This window comes from Hippichthys cyanospilos, chromosome 9, assembly GCF_059441005.1.
Source record: "Hippichthys cyanospilos isolate Australia breed blue-spotted pipefish chromosome 9, RoL_Hcya_1.0, whole genome shotgun sequence".
NCBI classification, from domain to species: domain Eukaryota; kingdom Metazoa; phylum Chordata; class Actinopteri; order Syngnathiformes; family Syngnathidae; genus Hippichthys; species Hippichthys cyanospilos.
In genome coordinates this window covers 16,007,759-16,022,019 of record NC_142377.1, presented here as the reverse complement: position 1 = coordinate 16,022,019, position 14,261 = coordinate 16,007,759, and the positions used below count along the sequence as shown (strand labels likewise).

Below are 14,261 nucleotides of genomic sequence, written 5' to 3'. Positions count from 1 at the left end.
ACCCACAATGTAGAAGCAGAGTCAAGTAATTATTTGTTAATTTTTTAATTGCACCGTTGCATTCATATTTTGATACCTATTTCCCTTTTCTCACAGAATCATAGAGACGAAATTCAACAGAAGTTTGATGCCCTAAGAGAAAGCTGTTCAGTAAGTGTGGATTTATAGAATATATTTAAACGCTTTACATGCCATTAATATTTTCATATTATAAAAATACTCACCTCCAACCTTAATGAAGAGAAGCAAAAGGGAGGAAGGAATTTATGGACAGAAGGGATGGAGGGTGGGTTCGTCAGGGCCTGTGCTAGTCAAATCAAAATTTCTATTTTTTATGGACGGATGGATGAATAAATGTGTGGATAGTTGGATGGAGGGTGGAAGGAAGGAATGGCAAAAGGATGGACAGAAGAAGAGCAGGAAGGAAGGGCGAAGAGATGGGCTGATCGACAGATGAACGAACAAACAAATTGCCTTTGTCATTTGTTTGTTCCAAAAGTCCCGACAGACTAAATCTAGAGCTTTATTTTGCTTCAGGTGATCACTGACCTGGAGGAGCAACTTACACAGTTGAGTCAGGAAAATGCAGAGTTAAATCGCCAAAACTTCTACCTCTCCAAACAATTGGATGAAGCGTCGGATGAGCGGGAGGACCAACTGCAGTTGAGCCAGGAGGTGGACCGGCTCAGGAGAGAAGTCGCAGACCGTGAAATGCATCTCAACAATCAAAAACAAGTAATGTCTAAAAATTTCACAGACCGCTCACAATATACTGTAGTTCTTCTAAATGTCTGCTGTCCAGCCAACAAGTTTTCCATAAGACGTGAATGACAGTCTCAACCTGCCATTTTTTACCCTCATAGAACATTGAGACACTGAAGACTACATGTAGCATGCTGGAGGAACAGGTGGTGGAGCTCGAGTCCCTGAATGATGAGCTTCTGGAGAAGGAGAGGCAGTGGGAGGCTTGGAGAGGGGCCCTGGAGGATGAAAAGAGCCAGGCCGAAAGACGCACCAGGGAACTGCAGAGACTGCTGGATAATGAAAAACAAAACAGGTAGTGCTGAAAACAGTATTTCAAATATAATGAATATCTTTGATGTCTCTATTTTATGGTAGTTCACAACAAAACCTCTTCTAATGTCTCCTACTTTGCTTTTCATAGATTAAGAGCAGACCAGCGCAGCACTGAGTCTCGCCAGGCAGTGGAACTAGCAGTTAAAGAGCACAAAGCGGAGATATTAGCACTGCAGCAATCCTTGAAGGAGCAGAGACTCAAAGCTGAAAGTCTTTCTGATACCGTGAGTTTCCACAGCTGCATTTATATTTCAGAGCCAAGATTAATACTGTATAACTAAGTTTTAGACCTCTGAAATGGCTTTATCTTATCGTTTCCGTTTTTGTCTAGTTGCTTCGAAATTCTGCCAATGTTGATATGGTGTACGTTCTCTTGTTTGCACAGCTCAATGATCTGGAAAAGAAGCACGCCATGCTGGAGATGAATGCTCGCAGCTTGCAGCAGAAATTGGAAACTGAGAGGGAATTGAAACAGAGGCTGATGGAAGAGGTAGAAATTCGATTAGATTACCAAGACATTTTCCACACTAATACTGTATACCGGTCCATAATGTACTTCAGTTTGAGACCACATCTAGTATGATGAATTCCTTCCTTTATTCAAGCTCTGTCTAGGTATGTATTTTTAAGCTGCTTCTCTTCACTGGAGCATTGTTGATCGCAGGGGACATACTGTGGATATTAAAATAAAAGAATAAATGCAAAACATTTCCAATTGATGTATACACTGTAGAAATGATACAACTCATGTTATGTATTCTTTTATATAGTACTAATTTTTTCCTGGTGGTATTTTCACAGCAAGGGAAGCTGCAACAGCAAATTGATCTCCAAAAGAGCCACATTTTCCGTCTGACCCAGGGTCTACAGGATGCGCTGGACCAGACCGATATGCTCAAGACAGAAAGGACCGATTTAGAATACCAGCTTGAGAATATACAGGTGCTCAGTGCAATATCTTGACAATTGAATGAGCCACTGTTTGGGGGACCATTAGAACTATCATTGGAAAGTCCAACGATTCCTAGATCTAATGTCAAGCTAAATAAGAAATGTGTTTTCAGTGCTCTCCTTGAAGGGGTCTAAAACTCAGCTTTATTTTATAGGCTGTATATTCTCATGAGAAGGTGAAGATGGAGGGGACCATCTCACAGCAGACTAAACTCATTGACTTCCTCCAGGCCAAAATGGACCAACCCACCAAAAAAAAGAAGGTCAGTGCATAATATTTAATGATCAAAAATGTTTGATAGATAATATTATATAATGTCAAAGTCTACTTAAGTTGGAGGCTCAATGGGCAAGATGTGCCCTTAGGCTTTTGAACATGTAGTATATGATATTCTCTTGATATAAATAAAATAATCTCTCCATGGTCTTTGTGTGAACAGGGTATTTTTGGGCGACGACGTGAAGATGTGGGCACAACAACTAACGGGGCGTTGACTCCTCAATCCCAGCCGACTGTTCCCTTGCAGTACACTGACATGAAGCTTGCTTTGGAGAAGGAGCGCTCAAGGTGTGGAGAACTGGAAGAGGCTCTTCAGAAGATGAGAATAGAATTGCGATCCCTAAGGGAAGAGGGTATGTTGCAACAGTTTTTGTACAGTAGCAGTCACATGTAGATTGTGTCACCTTAAAAATCTTAAGAGCCATCATATATAATAGGGCTCCATAAAACCTTTTGATATGTCCAGATTTGAGGTGTCCAAACTTTTTTTCCCACTCACATAAAAATGGAAGAATCCAAGGGTCGCTTTGTTTTTCAAAAATCAACAAATCATCATCATATTGTTTATACTTTATGATAGTGTTTTTAAAACCTGCTTTCTTTAAGGAAAATACCTTGACATTTTATCAGATTTGAGGTTGCCGGAAACCCTGTAACTCACAGGAAACTGTCTGCCCCTACACTACTGCATTCAGAACCAAAACAGGAGTTATCTATCGTAAGCTCACTTTTTTAGTTACCGTTACTTTGGAATCATTCATGTGATACGTTCACGTCTTGAACCTTGAAAAAAACGAAAGCGGAGGAAACCATTCTGCTTGTAAGAATTGATTATCCCTTCAGTGTTATGAAGATGTGACTGGTTAAGTTGTAAATCTGTAATTTTCATCTTTGCATATTTAGAAAAAAAGCTACAGTATAGTAAACACATTTATTTGTAGTAAAATTTATTTTAACTGTATACTTTGGGCTGCTTCAAAATGGATGGAGAGCCGCAAATGGTCCTCGGGCCATAGTTTGGACACCGATGAGCTCCATCTCCATGGAGCGAGGCATTAAGTCCACTTGACAATCAAGACGTACTGTCGTAATAATTTAAGTCATCATTTTTTATTGAGACAAATATTGTATTATTTTTTATAATAAATATTTGTACTTTCACTTAGATGTTTTTGTTTGTTTGTTTGTTTTTTTGGGGAAATACAGCCGCTCATTTCAAAGCCCAGGATCACATGGCTTCTTCGACACCAGCCCAGGCTCGACATCAAATCCTCATGTCTGCCATTGTGAAGTCCCCAGAGCATCAACCCAACCCTTGTGGGCTGCTTAACCCTTCAACTCGCTCCAAGGAGACTTCCACACCTGAAGGTGGCATACCCATATATGCACATACAACACACACATACAAAATTTGTGTTACATAAATCTTCTGCGGTGGTAGCACTCCCGTGTACTGCACACTATCACTGTCAACAAAATAGGCCATTTGTTTACCTCTGTGTTGTGATTTGTCAGTTTGTTACTACTGTCAGCCTGTTTAAGGCAGGATTGGGTCCAGAATTACCTTGGATAAGGATGCCCAGGACCTTGTAAATCTGAAACACAAACCAAATCAGCCAACTGAAAGGGACAAAAATTAGAAGAACAAAAAAGTTTTGTTTCAGATTTTACTTTCTGTTATCCAGCCAATGTTGTAATCCTGCCTGGGCCTGTCTCCCAAGTGAAGGATAATTGTTTTAATGTCAACTTTCCTAAAGTGGAAGAAGCAGTTTACAGTATTACGTTGTACGTCACCCTCTGTTGTTACTGTTCTGTTTCAAAAGTTTCCTAATGAGAAACTCTGATAAAAACAACTTTTGCAAAGATTTAATGAAAAGTGGATGGACCTAGGCGACATGTGCTCTGATCCAATACAATCAGATACACCTTGATCAGCGACAAGTCCATTGCCTTTCTTTGTGATCCAGGCCTCAAACTATGTGTGCGCGTGTGTGTGTGTTTCACTTTCACATAGCTATTGTTAGACTGCTATCTCCTTTCTGTCTCTTTCCTCTTATTCCTTGCAGAAAAGAGGAGGGTCACCTTTGAAAGTAAGTTAGCAGTCACTCATTCCTTTTCTTGAGTCTTCTTGAGTATGTGTACCCCTTTGTTAAAGTTTTTATTTGTTCCTCCATAATTCATTATTTATGCATGCATAGTGTGAGTCATCAATCCACACCTAAACACAGACAGGATTATTTGCACAAAAAAGCTGTCATTTTTATCTAATCATATTCACCATGAAAACTATGAAAAAAATAGTATTGTTGTGAAATGTTATTGCCTTCCAAAATAACAAAATCTTTATTTCTGCTCACAGTTGTTTTACCTTTCGTTTTTAAACTGCAGAGTTTGGTCGTCGCGTGAAGGAGCGAATGCATCATAACATTCCTCATCGCTTTACTGTGGGTCTCAACATGAGGGCTGCCAAATGTGCTGTCTGCTTGGACACTGTGCATTTTGGACGCCAGGCTGCCACTTGTCTAGGTTTGTGTTTGCCATTTCAGAAAACAGCATCATTGCTCTTGATGGTTGAATTTAAAATTTACAGTCTGCACCTGGGACTAGTCTCAAATGCCGCAGAAGACTACAAGTGCATCTGTTTAAGTCTGTTAAAGAAAATAAATGACTGAAGGGTCAGGGCTTTGCTCAGAAATTTTTAGGTGAGATTAAAATGAGATTAATTACATTAATAATTAATTTCTCTGAATGAATTCACTGAATATGACTGAAAATGATTTTAAAAAAATGGGATGCATGACTTTTCCTTTTTGTCTTGTAGAATGCCACACCCTTTGCCATCCCAAATGCTCACCATGCCTTCCAGCCACTTGTGGCCTGCCAGCTGAGTATGCCACCCACTTCTCTGAGGCTTTGTGCCGAGAGAAGGCAAGCTCTCCTGGACTGCAGGTCAAGGAAGCTAGTGGGCATGTTCGCTTGGAGGGATGGATGAAGCAGCCTAGGTTAATGGATGACTCTTGTAGCCACATGGACATTAACATACCATGCTTAACCATAATATTATTGATTGACTTTTTGCAATATTGTTTCATTGTGTTTTACAAAGAAATGGCAAGCGTGGTCAACAAGGCTGGGAGACGAAGTATGTGGTTCTTGATGGAACCAAAATATCAGTCTATGACACAGAGCCCAGAGAAGGTCACCTTCATTTAATACTATTGTGAAGCGTCATCAGAGATAAATCAGAATTCAGTGCAAAGCTAATTTGACATCTCCTCTTTAGACTGTGTAAATGCAGAGGAGGAGTTTGAGCTTTGTCTACCTGATGGAGAGGTAACTGTTCATGGTGCTGTTGCAGCCTCAGAGCTGATCAACACTGCAAAGTCAGGTAGTGGCACATTGCCGGCTAATACTGCACTCGGAACATTTTTATGTGTATTCATCTATCAGAAGCGTTCGAGTGCACATTTTCCGGGTGTTTTTGTCCAGATATTCCTTACATTCTGAAGCTGGAGTCGCATCCCCACACCTCTTGTTGGCCAGGCCAGTCCCTGTACTTCATGGCCCCCAGTTTCCCTGACAAACAGCGCTGGGTGGCCGTACTAGAGTCTGTGGTGGCTGGTAGTCGCGGATCTAAAGACAGAGGGGATTCGGATGCTGTAAGTACTACAGCTTTCTGTGTGATTTACAATAATAAATGTGTTATGCTCAAGGAAAGTACAGTATGTGCTGTTTGTTGTGGTTTGAGTCAACTATAATCAATGCCCCCGACATCTGCCGGTGCCTTCATTCCTTTTTCCTCCTCTTCCCTCTTTTCTCTATGCATGTTATCATCAATCACATCTTTGTGTGTTTTCATTGTCCTTGTTAATGTCATTACATGTGCTGTGTATGTGTTTATCCCCATTCAATGGGGTTGCGACCATTATAGGCAGGTGTTTCTAAAAGACAGAAGAACCTATCACCCCTGGTTCAGGTACAGTAAGAAGCTGCACGAATGCTTGGGCTTCAGCGATCAACTGGCTGAGCATGTCGTTGCTGTACCTGTCCATGCATAGAACACTATCGCTGCTCTGTGCAGGATAACGCAGAACCAGGCTGATAAATGGTTCCATAGTCGCTGTTTCAAGTGGCCAAATGTGCACAGAATGTAGAGTGTACAAAATGCATGGGTCTGAATGGAACTCGACACTACACCCTTGGCTGATAGCATGTTGTGCTATGCATGCTTTTGCAAAAGCCATGCTGCCTAACTGAAATACACATACACACTCTTTGTAATCCTTATTGTGCCACAGAAAAAAAGAGATTAGAAAATTATAATAGATGATACTCCCAAGTCCCTTGAGTCAGCAATTAAACCAAAGCTTTTCTTCATTATTTTTAATGTGGAAATGACAAAGGTGTCACACACATTTTTGTGATGCTGCAATAGGCATGAGATAATAGCATGTAATTTACAAATCAGAAATTGAGTACTTAACCCTTTAGGCACCATCGTTGTTTTTCTATATACTGTATTTTTACATTAGTACTTGATAAGGTTGCAGCTTGATAATGGTTATTGATGAAGGCATTCTGGGTAAATGTTCCTTGGTCCAATTTTGCTCCTTTGGCGCTGAAAAGGTTAACTTGTTTCTGTGGCCCTTTTTATTTCAAGTCAACACAAGCAACCTCCACCATTTGTGACAGTTAGGTTATTCATTCAAAGTAAATATCCATTTCACTTATGTGCCTATTAATAATGTAACTTGAATATACTGTATAAATATTGCTTGCTTACACATTCCCTTTATACTATGATTTAAAAGTCAAAGCCATCTATGGTGAATTGTTTTACTTCCAGGTGTTAGATACTGAGATACTGATCAAATTTGTATCATCTGCACAACCCTCATCTAATATTCTGCCCCAAGAAGACGTTTTCTTACATGTTTATAGACAGTTGCAAATATTTTCTAAATACTTCCAGCCAACATGTGTGAAAAATGTGAACAATCAATGCCTTGTTATACATACAATTTTCAGGTAGACTTGGGGGATTTTCTCCAAAGATTTGCAGACAATTAGCATATTATACCTGCTTGGCATTCACTATCAGCGCTCCAAACAAAAATATAACTGACGATATTTTTAGGAGTGTAACATATTCACTCGCCTTGCCTCCCACGCCTCTTCAACTGTCATGGTCCTGTTCCCTGTACCGCAGTACAGCATGCATTGATTCATTTTCCCATACTGCGGTTATCGATGCTGCTGTGACGCTTTTGTGTTCCGCCAGGGAACAGTTATAGAACTATAAAGAGCCTAATGAATGATGAAGTTCTCAAAATTGGAAGCACCCCGACAACCAGATTTTTTGCTTTCTAAGAGAATTGCTAATGTTAGTGATGTGTGAAATATGTGATCCATTTTTGTTTATGAAGACAACATTCTTATCTCTGCCTGCATGTACCCAACATTAGGTGGGTTTTCCCCATATCTTGCTAAGTGTTATAGGAGGCATCAGATCTTGTCTTTTGGTGTCCTTACAGAAACTCCTGGGCAACGCTTTGCTGAAACTGGAGGGTGACGACCGCTTGGACATCAACTGCACTCTACCTCTCACTGACCAGGTTCTGCCATAGTTGTTTAGTATGGTCTTGTCGTGAGGAGGCTGCACTATCTGCCTGCAGAATTTACATCAATGACTGTCCTTGTTACATTCCTTAGATCGTGCTGGTCGGTTCCGAGGAGGGCTTATATGCGCTGAACGTCATAAAAAACTCCTTAACCCACATTCCGGGCCTGACTGCCGTATTTCAGATTCAGATCCTGAGGGAACTCGACAAGCTGTTGATGATTACTGGTTAGTCAATAAAGTCACTCAGCAATTGCAATTCCCATAATGATGTTATATTTTTTTCCAAGAAACATTAATTACTAAGATTTTAATTAATGCTCGTGCTTTGCTGTTTACGTTAGTTTTGCACTTCATCTATTACATAGTTCACTTAGGAATATTCCGATCAAGTGAGTGTTGGATTTTTAGAAAATTATACTTTATTTATTTATTAAAAATAATGCACAGATATTGCTAAAAGTAAAGGTATGTGCTTTAAACCCTACGTAACATCGCAACACAGCCCAAGGCAATGCAATTAAATGCATCCAGTAGGGGAACGTTCTGGTGGTTGTCAACGGAAGCTAATGTGAAGCGAGCTTTTTCTAACAATGATAATGTATGGAATAATGTTTGGATTATGGAAGTGTTGTAGAAAGGTTCGACTTGCATTGTGCGGAAACTGCCAAATTCATGTGACATTAAGGATAAAGCTAACCCCCCCCCCCCCAAAAAAAAAAAATGTTTCACTAGCTAGCCATAGCCATTTAGTATAAAATGAGTCATGTCAATTTTTATGCACTTTTTTTTTCTCCTTAATACAATGGCAAGGTAATGAATCAGTATGTGAAAACAGTGTCGTTGGGACCCTACTTTCAACATACCAATTTCATATTGTGTGATAAACAGTGGATTTGTAATGAATGTGTGTTCTAGGAGAGGATCGGGCTCTATGTTTGGTGGAGATCAAGAAGGTGAAACAGTCTTTATCGCAGTCACATCTCCCGGCGCCACCTGACCTCAACCCCTTTATCTTCGAGACGGTGAAGGGGTGCCATCTCTTCTCTTCTGGAAAGGTCAGTTATATCCTTTTTTAATCACAGAAAAAAAGTAGATGTTATTAAAATGACAAAATAAGTGTGCCCCCCCCCCCCACCTCTTTTTTTTTTTCACAGATTGACAATGGAATTTGTATCTGTGCTGCTATGCCCAATAAGATTACAATACTTCGACTCAATGAAAGCCTCAATAAATTCTGTATCAGAAAGGTAAGTAAAGTCAAGGCTGTGTATTATTCTGGGAATGAATTATGTTGTTCACGTTTGACTTTCTTTACAGGAGATTGAGACCTCAGAGCCCTGCAGCTGTATCCACTTCACTGGCTACAGTATCATCATTGGCACCAATAAATTCTATGAGATTGAAATGAAGCAGTACGTGCTAGAAGGTTTGTTATCCATCATGGCCTACCTACTACACTGCAGTGCTCTTGATATTAAATTCAATGTATTGTGTGCTCACCGACAACAGCTTGACTAATATTTGGCGTTTATTCCTGCAGAGTTCCTGGATAAAAACGACGTGACGTTAGCCTCTGCTGTGTTTGCCGCATCCTCCCACAGCTTCCCCATCTCCATCATCCAGGTCACCACAGCTCCTCAGAAGGAGGAATACCTGCTCTGTTTCCATGGTAAGATGTTCTTTTTTGTGGGTCACTATTAGGGCCACAATGTCAAAACAGTGCACCACGGAGCAAATATGTCTTTTTTTATATGGAGCAGATTTTGATTTGAAGATTCTACCCCACACACATCTTAAAATAAGTTCTGATCTGTTTTATTGTCGACAATAACTTTTTTTTTATTGTAGAGTTTGGCGTCTTTGTGGATTCATATGGCCGCAGGAGCAGAACCGATGATATTAAGTGGAGCCGCCTGCCTCTGTCATTTGGTCAGTGAATCTCTCTTGCATTATAGTGCATTTTATAGTCAGTCCTATAATCAGCATAGATCATGTGATATTAAATGAGCTTTTGACCTTTCAGCCTACAGAGAGCCGTACCTGTTTGTGACCTACTTCAACTCTCTGGATGTGATTGAGGTTCAGGGACATTCTGCTTTGGGGTAAGTATCATTTTGGAAACCCACGGAAATGGGATACGTATTTGCAAAGCCCAAAAAGATCATGTACAGAACTTTAAAAGACTGTAAAATAGTCTAATGGTGGGCACATGCCATTCTAAGCTTCTCTTTTTTTTTTTTTTTTTTTTTCCCCAGGTCCCACTCATACGCCCACCTAGACATCCCAAACCCACGCTACCTTGGCCCGGCCATCTCCTCCGGTGCCATTTACTTGGCCTCATCATATCAGAACAAACTGCGAGTAATTTGCTGTAAGGGCAACTTGATTCAGAGCCAAGACAGTGGAGGAGACTTGCAGCTCTGTGGCTCAGGACGCAGGTAAAGACGGTTTATTTTCCGCTAGATATGGGTTGCACTTTTTTTTTTCTCCTTCAGCATGTCGTAGTTGTGCAGATACAAAATTTTGTAGAAGTAAGCAATGCACGGTACGAATAAACATTCAACTGTTGTTCAACAAGTTGAATTTCAAACCAGAGACGGAATGAAGGTCGTTCAAGTGAGAACAACAAATATTTATTATTAAAGCACCTAATACCCCCCCAAAACTGGAAAATTTGGGATATTGACTGGGCTTCTGCACCTTGAAGCTAGATTTGGCACCCGTTTGGTGAGATGAAAAATGAAAATATTTCCACTGAATTTATGATTGAGGGAGAACCATGAGTGAACTTTCAAAGAAACCTTTCTGATTGTTTCTTAATTGTGCCAAAAGGGAAAAAAAAATCTAAATATTGAATGCTAAAATGAAAGTAAACAGCTCTTTAGTTCACTCGTGTTTTTGTTTGTTAGCATTTGTGATTCACTTAGTGTTTGTGATGTTTGGTCCACCATAATGAGTGGGTGGAGGTGATGACACTGGTGTAGCCAGCACTGCAGGGGACAGGTTGGCATGCACAGTTTGTTAGTGATGGTTAGGTTTGACCCTGGTATTTATTTATTTTTTCTTCATTGCCACCTGCATTTTCCTTTTTTCAGGAGGAAGAAAACATTTTTATATGTAATAAATTATAATCTAACTAAGAGTAATAACTTGAATTATAACATGTACGCCTATATGAGGAAGGAGAGTTAATAGTTGAATAAAGACTAAATTGGTCATTTTACGTCATGTGAGTTGTCTTTTACAATATGATGATTAATTTTGAGGACTCATATTGTGTTTGAGGTCTACATAATTGACTTGGGTCCATGTTGGAAAAGAGGGAAAATGCATGACTACAGCAAAAAAAAATAAAAAGTCAGTTTCTAGGTAGAATTCATAGTCTTCACTGATCACTTTTGTTACCTTCCTTCCTTTCTCTTTCAGCCCTAACAAACGCGGGCCTCCTTCTTACAACGAGCACATCTCCAAAAGGCTGGCAGCCAACCCCCTCGCCCACGGGGAGCCCGGCACACCCCACCGCTACCGAGAGGCTCGCACCGAGTTTCGCCGCGACAAGTCCCCCAGTCGGCCTCTGGAGAGAGAGAAGTCTCCTGGCAGGATGCTGGAGAATCGGATTGTGGCTTCACCCGGCAGAGCCATGGCCGACCCCCGCTTGGAGCGTTCCCCGGCAAGGGCCATGGCGGATCCCCGAATGGAGCGCTCCCCGGGGCGCATGATGGATGTTCGCAGGGAGAGGTCACCAGGTCGTTTTGAGGAGCGCCAGAGGCTTCATACTGGTTCTGGACGCACACCCATAAATCCCACAAAGGTTTGTGGAGACAAAAATGCTATACACTTTAATACAGGATTTCCCAAACCTTGAGTTAACCAAGGCCTTTTTTTTTTTTTTTGTCTTGCGGGACACCTTCAGACAGAATTGTCACAAAACAATCTGTGCACCTGGATCTATTTAGAATGATTGGCGACCAGTGGATCCTTTAATACACATTTGAATTTGATATAAGGTACCATTGAGAAAATATTCACTCAAGTGAAGACAGGGTGGGTGGACTGCGCGACCAAGACTATTTTGGATAGTGATTTTGAGTCAATGTATGACGCAGAGCTTTCTTTAGAGTGGCTTCTTTCCAGTCTTTTGGAAAAAGCCAGAAGCTCTTTCCAGTGTTTATGCTAATTTAATCTGTCTCCTGGCTGCCGCTTGGTATTTACAATGAATATTTACGAACAGTCTCAGTCTTCTCGTGTTTGCAAGAAAGCACCCGTGTGTATCGGCCAAAAGTGCTAGACTATTTACTGCTCTGTGATGCTGCCTGGCGCTAATTTCCTCCTGCGTCCAGCTGTGATGAAACTAGGATACCAAAACCCATGTGTCTGTTGTTGTACATTAATTGGATTTAATCATTACTAACAGTCTCAAGCCAAACTGTACTAAGGTCATACAAATTGGATTTCAGTGAACGAAAATTCTCAGTTGGGCTCTAGCACAGACAGTACTGAGACTTTACACTGCCTTACAAAAGTTTTCACCCCCTTGAAAATATTTTGTTGCTGTATATCAATCTATTGATTTGCCTCAGTAAAACAACGAAAAAAAAATCTGATTGTGGGATTATCTGAATTTTTTTTTGTTTTATTTTAATTGTTAATGTTTTGTTTTGGCTCTGTTGGGCAGGTTTGGGACCAGTCGTCTGTTTAGGTGCCTCTTCTCGGACAGCGGGGTCCATCTTCGGGAAAGGCTGAAGAAGAACAAAGTCAGAGAGAATGTCACCAAGTCATATGGAAACACTGCCACACATTTGTTTTGATTGGCACCCAAACAGGCAGCCCCACCCAAGAAACAACTTTTGGAAGTAAGAGGTAATTTTAGGTGAATAAGCTAAAGTCCTAAATGCCATATGAACAACTTTTCAAGCAGGGTGTTTTTGCTGTGTTTTAGAGTAGCTTCGGTTTCAGTTAAACCAAGTTCAAAAGACGTCATGCTGGAAAAGCTCAGCTGTAGCAACACAAACGCTCACATTGATGCCGAACACATTAACAGAATCAATTCCCGGTAGAAAGGAAAACAAACACAGGCTCCGTCATGACCTCCGTAGCATTTAGGTTTTAAGAGCATTTGTGACGCACACAATCATTAAGAGCTAATTACAATCATTCACTGCTAATCTTATGTTTGACTTAGCCGGATCGGTATTGCTTACTGGAGCCGTGTATCTTGAAAAAAATTGAAAATGCGCAGAGTACAGTATTGTCTTCCTGAGTATAGGTTGACACTAAAAATCTGCACTACCCGCAATGCTGAGCACCCGTGGAGCAGGACCTTTCTAATCCCTCAGAATGCTATCTGACTGTAAATAAACAAGACATAATTTTATATACATATATAAATATATATTGAGAAGGAATTTCAAGGCTGGACAAGCCGTGTCTATTTTTGTTAAAAAAAAAAAGGGGGGTGGGGTGATAACGTGCCCTCTTGAATGTCTACTGAGTATTCTTTTAATACGTCCAAATGTCTATCAAAATGTGTGATTGCAGTATAGCTCTGACTAGTGTAGCGCCTCCATTTGTCAATGGCAAACCTCAATGAACCAAAAAAAAAATCGATGAAACCCAAATTGGCGGAAGAAGTGGCTAAAAAGAATTAGGTTTATTCTGGTTTGTCAATGTCAATGTGAAATCAACATGAGTGTTTACTTCTGCTTCTGCCTCATTTGGCTTCTGTTTTACTTCCACCATTCATGAAATGATGAAGAAAAAAAAACTACCTTTGCACATTCTGATTTCTCAGTTTCAAAGTCAATCCTGATAGTGTAAAATGCCAGCACTCAACTCAAATCTATATTGTGCTTATTTTTGATTTTCTGTAAATCCTAATGTGACCCGTGACATAAGTTGCATTGTGTTTACACAAAATAGATGCTGTATTTTATGTATTATGACAAGTGTCAATCGGTGAAAAATGACTTCAACTTCTTTATAGTTTTCATTGTAAAAGCTTCCTTGAATGTATTGAAGTTGATGCAATTGGTCAAAAAGGTTTGGAAGAAATGAATGAAACCAAATGCACACATTTCCTGCTGATCTCGATATAGTGAGCCCACTCTGCAGTATATGTTCGGAATTCCCACCAGGCTACCGCAGATATACAAGGGTTTCACTTTTCAGAAAACGTTGTTATCCTTGTTTTATTTTTATGCTTTTAAGTTGTATATTTCTTTTCATTAAATCATCCTTGCTTCGATGCTAGATATGATATTGATGTCTGCTAACAACAATTTCCCTGTAGAGAATTGGTCAGAAAAATAAATATATCCCTTTCACTTTTAA

At 40.2% G+C, this 14,261-nt stretch overlaps 1 protein-coding gene across 6 annotated transcripts in view; it reads left to right on the top strand.

Moving 5' to 3' along the window:
- LOC148419126 (citron Rho-interacting kinase-like) overlaps positions 1 to 14,261 on the top strand; it is a 25,667-nt gene extending 11,406 nt beyond the window's left edge. For 2 of the 6 annotated variants that reach the window (XM_088422903.1, XM_088422900.1), the window contains 27 exons: positions 97 to 150; positions 538 to 735; positions 864 to 1,057; positions 1,166 to 1,301; positions 1,463 to 1,567; positions 1,879 to 2,019; positions 2,184 to 2,291; positions 2,469 to 2,661; positions 3,515 to 3,676; positions 4,375 to 4,398; positions 4,697 to 4,834; positions 5,130 to 5,310; positions 5,415 to 5,506; positions 5,592 to 5,696; positions 5,798 to 5,967; positions 6,240 to 6,284; positions 7,843 to 7,923; positions 8,021 to 8,156; positions 8,847 to 8,986; positions 9,086 to 9,178; positions 9,249 to 9,357; positions 9,472 to 9,600; positions 9,780 to 9,860; positions 9,955 to 10,033; positions 10,187 to 10,369; positions 11,358 to 11,742; positions 12,607 to 14,261. In XM_088422903.1, the coding sequence (XP_088279029.1) occupies positions 97 to 150; positions 538 to 735; positions 864 to 1,057; positions 1,166 to 1,301; positions 1,463 to 1,567; positions 1,879 to 2,019; positions 2,184 to 2,291; positions 2,469 to 2,661; positions 3,515 to 3,676; positions 4,375 to 4,398; positions 4,697 to 4,834; positions 5,130 to 5,310; positions 5,415 to 5,506; positions 5,592 to 5,696; positions 5,798 to 5,967; positions 6,240 to 6,284; positions 7,843 to 7,923; positions 8,021 to 8,156; positions 8,847 to 8,986; positions 9,086 to 9,178; positions 9,249 to 9,357; positions 9,472 to 9,600; positions 9,780 to 9,860; positions 9,955 to 10,033; positions 10,187 to 10,369; positions 11,358 to 11,742; positions 12,607 to 12,630 (3,486 nt within the window). In that variant the 3' untranslated portion in view covers positions 12,631 to 14,261. The remainder of the gene's footprint in view (positions 1 to 96; positions 151 to 537; positions 736 to 863; positions 1,058 to 1,165; positions 1,302 to 1,462; positions 1,568 to 1,878; positions 2,020 to 2,183; positions 2,292 to 2,468; positions 2,662 to 3,514; positions 3,677 to 4,374; positions 4,399 to 4,696; positions 4,835 to 5,129; positions 5,311 to 5,414; positions 5,507 to 5,591; positions 5,697 to 5,797; positions 5,968 to 6,239; positions 6,285 to 7,842; positions 7,924 to 8,020; positions 8,157 to 8,846; positions 8,987 to 9,085; positions 9,179 to 9,248; positions 9,358 to 9,471; positions 9,601 to 9,779; positions 9,861 to 9,954; positions 10,034 to 10,186; positions 10,370 to 11,357; positions 11,743 to 12,606) is intronic. The other 4 variants (XM_088422902.1, XM_088422905.1, XM_088422901.1 and 1 more) reach the window with 3 other exon arrangements.